At 40.9% G+C, this 9,154-nt stretch overlaps 1 protein-coding gene across 2 annotated transcripts; it reads right to left on the reverse strand.

The window, feature by feature from the left end:
- Window positions 1–877: 877 nt before the first annotated feature.
- On the reverse strand, window positions 878–8,904 carry BTF3 (basic transcription factor 3). 2 transcript variants are annotated; one of them, XM_081054457.1, is made up of 6 exons: window positions 8,175–8,904; window positions 7,533–7,601; window positions 4,023–4,136; window positions 3,498–3,699; window positions 2,242–2,298; window positions 878–1,335 (listed from the first exon to the last, which is right to left on the reverse strand). In XM_081054457.1, exons 2-6 carry the CDS (start codon window positions 7,599–7,601, stop codon window positions 1,289–1,291), a joined length of 489 nt encoding a protein of 162 aa, XP_080910583.1. In that variant the 5' UTR covers window positions 8,175–8,904; the 3' UTR covers window positions 878–1,288. The 2 variants fall into 2 exon arrangements, with proteins under 2 accessions (XP_080910583.1, XP_080910582.1); XM_081054456.1 differs by having other exon boundaries at window positions 7,937–8,904.
- Between the last annotated feature and the right edge of the window lie 250 nt (window positions 8,905–9,154).

Here is a 9,154-nt window from a genome sequence, read left to right on the forward strand (position 1 = left end):
GGGACCTGGAGTAACCTAACCCACAGGTCTGGAAACATGTACTTGTTTTGTAATTTTGTAAATCACGGAGGCTTTGGAGTCCTTGTTACTGTAGTAGTGTACATGTAACAGAACGGATACACATGCCTTAAAGAATACAATGTTAAGATGTGCAAATCCTATTTACACATTTCATTTTTGGCAGTTACCCAATACTGACTTTCAGATACACCTACACAGTACCTTCAAAAGGTACTTAAAAGTTGGTGTGGAAATCTAAAATGAATTCTTATCGTTGAAGCAGAAACTAAGACAATTTTCTTCTTCAACTGGCCTTGATACAAATTACACTTTAATTACCATTTGTAAAAAAATTTTAATTGCTTCAACATAACTGCTAATACAATTTTTTAAAAGTAGCCTATTAATCGAGGGAACTTTCTAGGGTGATGAAACTGTTCAGTACCTTGCTTATGGTGGCCGTTGTATGTGTTATGTTAGAATTCTCCCAACTAAAAAGGTAGCCCTATTCATTTAGTGTTATCATTCCAGGAAAAGACAAAGTGATATTCCTACTTTTTATTCAGGTATCTCATAGAATATCCTACATAGAAGGGAGTTAAGAAGTCAACTACTTTCATTTTTTTAAAAACTTCCGGTTACATCTACAAAATGGAGCTACTAGTTCCTACTTCATAGATTGAGGACTACATGAGAAAATTAAGTATGATAATACATAAGGCACTCAGTAAAATGCTTACAATACAGACAATATTAAGAGGAAAAAAACCTTTGCTCACCTGCTAAGGAATAATCTATTCTCATCATATAATCACACCCATCACATAAACCAGGGAAGCCCTGAGGGCTGCTGGAGAAAAAAGTCTGCAAACATGAGAACTTTATATCACCTTTGTTACTTTACTATCATGTTAAACCTTTAATCAAATTCCAAAAATTATTAGCCATATTACATACCATGATTAGCTTTCTACAAACAACTTTGCTTTCTGTGTACAAATAAGTGTCAATGAAATAAAAAATAAAACTGTATACTAGGCAAAGAACTTTATTAACCTTTGCTTCAAATTTTATTCCCAAGCTTCTTCACCTTAATTAGCTGCAAAGAATGATTTGTGTATAAGCAAAAACTGAAAAGAGCTGCAGTGTCCAAGGGGCTTGGGCTTAAAAATATTAGAGATTGAGATTTTATCAGATCCATGAACAAAATTTAAAAAGCAGTCATAATATAAAATAGCAGCTCCCAGTAACTTCTTCAAGTTTTATCTTCTTCAGAAGTTGACTCAATTCAGTTTGCTTCATTCTTGGAAGCCTCATCAAAATTCTCCACAAGATCTAGAAAAAGATAAAAAAGGTAGAAACTCAGAAAAAAAGCTAAATCTAAAAACATAGATCTTAAGAGGAGACAGGGAAATACTCTTAAAATATATCCTATAGTTAAATCAGGATATAAATTTAAATACGGTTTTTATTGAGACCACTACCATTTGAGGTGTATGTTTTGGCATATCACCAAAAGAAGGGAAAAAGTCATTAATCTGCCAATGACATAAATGCTATGCTTAAAGAATAGGTATGCCCTCCCATTCCCATCCCACTCCAAGAATTAAATTTAAGCAGTGTAATACATTAGTCATTGTGGGGGGCAGAACCAAAGAGTATCATAACACAAAACTCTGAAGTTTTCCTGGATTACTAAGGACATCTCTCTATGCAAAGTGGATTTATGACTTAGTGATTCTACTTCTCAAAAAGTATTTGCTTTGCCACCAAAAAGAAAAGAAGAAAAATTATCCAGTAACAACTAAGATAGAAAAAGGCCTCATGATTGCCAAAAGAGTTTACTTCTGATTTTAGAATGCTTTCATTCCAAGATGTTTGAATAACTTTTCCATGCCTTCTCATAAATTTATGGATCTCATAGTAGGAAACAAGGATCATTTGTGATCTGCAAGCAGTTATTGTACTTAGGTCACAACATACATACATACTTATTTCAATATTTAAGGTTAGACACCTCCAACTTCTCGGGATCCCAAACACAAAAAAGCCAAGTCCACAAACATAACTCCCAGTTAAATAACACTGCATTATTTTTCTCATTCTAAGCAAGGTTCACGTCTCCCTTCCCCCCGGACTCTTTACGCCTGCCCTAAGTAGTCTTTTCTATAGTATAAAGATTCTTTATTCTCCCTTGCCATCTTAAGATTCTCTAGTTTAACCACAAGTGAGGGTTCCTACCTGGAACTTCATCATCATCATCCTCTCCGGTAGCAAGTGGTGCTTTTCCATCCACAGCTGTGAAAGGGAAATGTAAATGTTACATATTTGTCTAAGTCTTCGATAAACATTAACCAAAAGTGGAACAGACGAAAAGTTTACATTCAGGATGACGACAGTGACATTTGGGATTTCATCTATAGTATTAGCGATAACGTGATAGTCTGATGTCTGCAAATGAGCTGGTACAGCCAACAAACCAAATTCCATACCCTTCCTTTCAATCCCTCGGGCCTACCACAGGCTCTGAGGTAGTATGAGAACAGGGAGCCCCCAGGGTAAACCCACATACCAAATTATGACAAGATTTGTTTTGAGAGGCAAATGAAGAGGCTGTTTTCCCAAATACTCTATTGCGTTGTGCATGGCATAAGGGAGATGCTCAATAAACCTTCACTAAAATGAAAATAAATGATCCAAAAATTGTCTTTGAGTGGTAAGCATCCACTTTCCTTTTATTACACAAGAAAGTGGAATACACTTGAGAATTGAGACCTCACAGTACTAGCCTTCTATGGTTTTCAGTTTGCTGCTTCAAGTGTCTACTTCAGTTCTGAAAGCCTAGAAAATGTTATGCCTCTCAATGTGACCAAAAAAAAAAAAAAAAATGGAGTGAGTGAATGCCTAGAAAAACATAAATGACTAAATAACAGGCCATATAATAAGCCTGTCTTGCTTCTACATTCCCCTTCTTTAAAATTTTAATCAGAGGGCTTCAGCTTAAAGTAGCTATACCCCTAATGTCCACTTATTCAACTACATAATTTTCTGCCCTGAACAAAATCCTTATCATCCTCTAATTGAAAACACTGGAATACAGGCAGGCCAATTCTTAGAGATTACTGGTAGTATCAATTATATAGATAAAACTGGAAAAATCTTATAATTTACATTATATCTTTAATCAATTTTAAACTGCCAGTTATCAAAAAAAGCTCCAAATTAACATTTTCATCATTTCTAGCTAATAAAGGTAAAAATTTTAAAGTCTTTTACCCAAAGCAAGAAAGCTAGAAGTATAATGATCACAGCATACTAAATTATTGAACACACTAAGAAAACTTTCTTAAAATCAGTATAAAAATTAACATTTTTTAGAGGACAGGTTGCATTTCCAAACTTAAAGATATTCACATCCACTTTGCACCCCAAGATCTTAGAAATCTACTGATAAATCAATCAGTAACCCCAGGCAAAACCATTACTAGGAAACTCACATTGTTTGGGCAGAGCTTCAGCCAGTCTCCTTAAACTAGTCAGACTGTCTGCTCCGAGCTGGTTTAAGATGCTGGGTAGCATTTCTGTCAGCTGCTTGGTCTCAGCGTGGCCTGTGATGGTGAAAGTATTCGCTGCCAAAGAGGCTTGAACTTTAGGGTTGTTAAAGTGGATCACTGTTCCTTGGTTTGTGAACATATTCACCTATAAAGAAAAACAATTTTCATTAGCAATGCCCACTAAAATCCCCTTAAAACCAAATATTTTATTAAGGAGCAATTGCAACCTAGCTAATTAATCTAGTATTTCACTGTGAAGCATGGGTAGAATGGAAAGTGCAATCTAATAGCTTTCAGACTTAACAAACACCCTGATATTCATTAACAGAATAGAAACATATTTTAGAGGGAAAGGAAATTTTCTGCTGGAAGCACTGTAGAGTCAAAAAATAAATAAATAATTTAATGCATGAACATTAAAGCTTTTATAAAGAAATCCTGTATAAAGAAATAAAATATGACACTTACCTCTTCAATACCAGAGATATTGTTTACCCCTAACTTCTTTAAGGAGAACTGAAGTTTTTTATCATCTGCTGTAGCTGTTCTGTGAACCACCTTCTTCTTTCTGCGAGCAGTTCCCTAAAATAGGGAGAAAAGGAAAGAAAACAGCACACATTTATACCATAACAACAGATATTTTCAAATGGAAACAGTTTCTAATTCCTTTCTGATCTTTGGCTCTGTGTAAGAAAATAACCAGGACCACAAACCTTTACTTAGTGAGTAGGCAGGTTAGGGCAGTGATGGAAGCCAAAAGAGGGAAAGGAAAGGAATTACCTACAAATCCTTAATAATTTCTAAAATTCTAGTTTTGTCAGAAATAAAGGAATGATCATTTCAAAGTCCTACATTATCTGCTCTAAAGTAATCAAAGAAATGGCATGTGCCAACCTAAATTAAGCCTCCTTTAGAAGCTCCATGTCCAGAACCTTTTGTTTTCACATTAATAAAAGAAAAATCAACATCCGTTAATATTACCAATCAGATGTCTATATATAGACTCCTATAACACCCAATAGTAAAATCTGAAATTCTTAACTATGATCTATCTATCCTGCCTCTACCATGCTGGTCATGACCACATCTCCTATCACACATGTGCGCATCTTTAGCCAAATAAACCTCACTGTTCCTTAAAATGGCCAAACAGGACCCTTTACACATAGGGTCCCTCTCTTCCCCGAGCATTGCATGGCTTCCTCCCTCACTACAGATCTTTGCTCTTAAATGTTATGGTATCAAGAGTGGCCTTTCCCAACTACCCAATGTAAAACAGCAACTCACATACTCATTAGTTTCCACCTATCCAGGTTTACTTCTCTTTATAACACTCATTACTGATAGAGATAAGTATATTTTGTCTGTCTCTCCTCACTAGAATATAAACTCCTTGAGGACTCTATTCTGTATACTGCTATGCAATCCAGTATCTAGAAGAGTAAGTATCTGGCTCGTTGAAGGTACTCAGTAACTTAATGAATGACTATGGGCTTCAGGAAAACTTGGAGTCTCTCGTACATATAGGCCAAGTCTACAATATCCTCCTTCTCAAAAATAACCTATAAACTCTCAGGCAAATGTGACCACCCATATTCTGCTCAAAACTCTATAATAACCCTCTCATAGACTCTCTCACGTAGGCTAAGCCCTTTACGTTGTACACAAGGCTCTTCATGGGAAGGTCACCACCACCTACCTCACTGTCTCTCCAACCTCCATACCAATTCCTATCATCCTTTAAAATCCTGTTCCAGTCATTATCTCTGCTGTGCTTTCCCTAAACTCTGCAATTAACTGCCCAAACAAGCTAAATCATTCCCATCTCTATATTTTGTAAATGCTTCTATTGCACTATGTACATTACACTATCAAAAAAGATTTAAAAAGATGCTTATCTCCCCTACTAGCCTTAAAGCCAGCCAACCCCGCCTCCAGGTACTTTCATCTTTGTACTTTCAAATTAGTATTCTCAGGACCCGGCATTAGTAAAGGCTTAAATAAATCATAGATTAACTGAAGAAAATACCAATAGCTACAGAAAAGACTGGTTGTCAACCCCCGAAAAACATCTAAGAATAATAACCACCTTGAAGTGGTCATGTAGATAGAATCTGGTTTCCAGAAAATCCTCTAAAAGATATTCTAAGAAACTACCATAAGATTCTAATAAAAAAAAAGCAGCACACCTTCTATAGGCTTCATATACCTTCACATATGTGGTGTTCAGTTTTTACTGACATAATGCTCTGATCAGATACTAAAATAAAGAGCTTTTATAACACTTACCTAGAAGTACCTAACACTTGTAGTTTTCTTTAAGGCAAAACTAACTCACTTAAGTTTACATCCCATAAGTAGGTTTCCTAAGAGGTGAAGAAAATGTTTCTATGTTACAACGACAGCAGAAATACTTCCTCTATTAACTAGTAAACAAGTAAAGTTGAATCTTACATCAGCCTTAAGAATCCTAGAAAATCTTGATTTTCCTTTACCCTAGAATGATTTCTCTCACAAGTCAAAACTAGTGATCAAAGTAACAAAAATGGCACATAAGCACCGTTATTCAAAGTACTCCCTTCTGAAACCTGTACTAAAAGGAATGGTTAAAAAACAACAGCATATGAGCATCCAAACACAGACCCACAAAGAACATGAATTTTTCTGGCACGTGAAGGCCACACCTAGCTTATAATAATTGCTAAAAAGGTCAAGAAACATCTACTGTTGTTAATAGGTAGGTGCAGATCTTCAAGTCTAATTTCAGGAAAGAAAAAAAGATGAGGATATAGTCACTGCTATTGATGTCCAGTAATTAACAGACATCTTATTTAAGTCTGAGTGCTACTTTTGGCTCTTTTACAGTAGATTCTGCTTGAAGGTAAATGCTTAAAGTTAGGAAAAACTAATAGGTAATAATCTTGTAACATGGAAGCTTTTACCATGCAAGCAAATACCTTACAAGTTTTACCAAGTAAAGACATGCTCTGTTCCCATAGGCTATATACCACACCTTGTTAAGTATTAGGAAATGTGCTAACAATGCAAAATACAACTAGGCAGACCTCCGTCTAGAGTGGACTTCTGATTTAAGTAAATTACTTAGAGAACAATCTAAAAATTCAGTTCAAAAAAGAATCCTCCGGAAGGGGCTCTCAGTATCCACTAGAAAAAAACCAATTAGATCATTTAAAAACCCACCAATCACTAATTCCCTAAGTTTTAGTGTAATTGCAAAGTCAAAATGGGAAGATATCCACTTAGGTAGTATTTTCAAATCCAGCCACTGCTCTTAAATTCCAAAAGGTACCTATACAAGAAAGACCTTCAAATATCCTAGAAAATATACAACCACTGGACTGGACTGCATTTAGCTAAGAAAGCACTAGCTAGATCTTAATTTACAAGAGACATACACTCTTAAGCACAATTATCCAGAACCTTAAACTACAATAGTTGAAAACACAGGTGAAACTTGAATTCACAATCAGCATAGCTATTAAAAAAAGAAAAAAGAGCAAGCACAATTGTACAATTGACCGTGTACAATTTAGGCCAAAACAAGTCAGAAGTACAACGGCCACAATGACGATCTAACTGAAACGACACATTCTCTTACTTCATTAGGAAACACTTTAACTCTACTTAGAACACTGTAGCCCTGGAAAGATATATTTCCATAAAAGCAATCTTTGTAGCTTAAGCGCTCTTTTCATCTCCTCCGACCACTGGCTTGTTACCCAACAGCGATGTACAAGACGAATAAGCTCGCGGCTTATAATCATCATCGTGATTCACGGACACACCGTATAATTTCACCTGCTTCTCTCGCCCCACGTGACAGCTGTGAAATGCCCTCTACAGACCAAGGGACAAGCCGTCGATATTAGAAGCGCAAAACATAAAACCCCGAACCTTCGTGGGACACTTTAAAAAAAAAAAGAAAAAGAAAACCGAACAACAACGATGAAAACTTACTTTCCCACCAATGCGCACTTGTGCCTGCAGTTTGGCGAGTTTCTCCTGGTTCATGATAGTTTCTTTCATCTAGGAAGACGAGAGATCCTCAGCGAGGACGGAGCTAGCTCCCTCCCGCACCCCACGCTCAGTATTTCCCGAGGCACCAACCGGCAGAGCCGATGTCCACACAGGCCGAGGCCTGGATCCCAACTCCTCCCCGCAAAGCCCCCAATTTCGGTTTCGAGGGAGCCCAAAGCGCACCCACCTTCCTGCCCGCCCCCCACGGCCCCCCGTGTGCACAGGCCCCGGAAAGGGCCGCGAGCCACGCCTGCTCGGCACCCCCCGCCCCGGCCCCGGCCCGGCCCGGCCTCGGCCTAGCCAGGGCCTGCCCGGCCCGGCCACTCTCCGCAGCCTCGCGGTACCTGGGGCTCCTGTCCTAGGGTTCCGCCGCGAGGTGGAGGAAGAGACGGCGTCGCCTCGCCCCCTGGGCAGCCGCCCCTGGCTCGACCTCGACCCCGAGAGTCAGCCTGAGTGGGTGCGCCCGTCCGTCGCATCGCCTTCCTCTCCTCAGCCCTGTCCCTCCCTGTCTCGCTCCTTCCGGGCACTTCCCGCCCCCGTTCCCGTCCTCCTCCCACGCCGGCGTCCACAGCCTTTTTGTACCTTGTTGGAGAGGACACGGGGCCGCGCGGGGGACTAGGGTTGGCGCTCAGGGGGTCTTGGGCAGACCAGCTGAGAATAAACGCGCACACACGCGGGGACGCAAGATGGCAGCTAGAGGGAGGTCGGAAGTGACGCCACGCCACTTCCTCGCCAAGTCAGGAAACGGACTTCGCCGCGAGCTCGGCGCCTCGCTGCGCAAGCGCGGCCCCAGGCCGCCCGGGTGGTGACGGTCTCGCGGGGGCGCGCGCTCCTCGTCCAGCGTGGGCTGGAGGCGCCGCGCGCGCCCCTGGGGGAGCCCGTACCCGGCGCTTCGCACAGTGAGGGCTGCACGAGGCGGCTCTCTCTCGGCGGAGCCCCGACCCCCCGGTCCTTTACCCTCCGCGGAAAGGGCCGGTGCGCGTTTGCGGAAACGTGTGGGGCGCCCGGCGCGCTCGCCTCTCGAGCCGCTCGCGGCCCCGGAAGGATGTCGGTGGGATCGATCATCGGAATGTCTTAGCACTCCCCCTTCGGCCGGAATGAGGCCTTAGCCCAAACATTTCGTCTAAACCGATGGAGCTAATTTTGCTTCCCAAGGTTAGGCGGTTTCGCAGGGTGCAGGCCCAGGGCTGGGAACTCCTGGGGAGCGCGTCCAGGACGCATCCCCGACCTACCGCTCAGAAAGCGCTTCAGTCGGACTCGCGCTGGGACCCGGTGGGCAAAGGGCTCCCCGCGGCACACACGTGCCTGTCGTGACCTCCTCTTGTCGCTTTAGCGGACTAAAACATGACTCCTGGACGTGGATTGGCGTTGATTTGACAACCAGAGATTCACAGTTGGCCAGACTTGCTCTTTCTTAACGAATCCAATCAAAGGAGAATTTGTGCCCGGTGTGTTTGAAGAGGCAAAACTTCTGGTGTGAGTTAACATTTTCTGAACGCTAGGACAAGCATTAAGACCGTCGTAACATAAAACGACCGGTATTAAAAATGGCAGTTTAAATC

This window comes from Rhinolophus hipposideros (genome assembly GCF_964194185.1).
Source record: "Rhinolophus hipposideros genome assembly, chromosome: 7".
NCBI lineage: Eukaryota > Metazoa > Chordata > Mammalia > Chiroptera > Rhinolophidae > Rhinolophus > Rhinolophus hipposideros.

What these genes read in the sequence shown, in the direction of transcription:
- BTF3 (XM_081054456.1), bottom strand. Translation starts at nt 8,068, where the DNA reads ATGCGACGGACGGGCGCACCCACTCAGGCTGACTCTCGGGGTCGAGGT. An exon ending in AAGTGCGCATTGGTGGGAAA is followed by an intron (nt 4,137 to 7,532) that starts GTAAGTTTTCAT and finishes TCCCTATTTTAG; the next exon opens with GGAACTGCTCGCAGAAAGAA. An exon ending in TGATGATGATGAAGTTCCAG is followed by an intron (nt 1,336 to 2,241) that starts GTAGGAACCCTC and finishes ATCTTTTTCTAG; the next exon opens with ATCTTGTGGAGAATTTTGAT.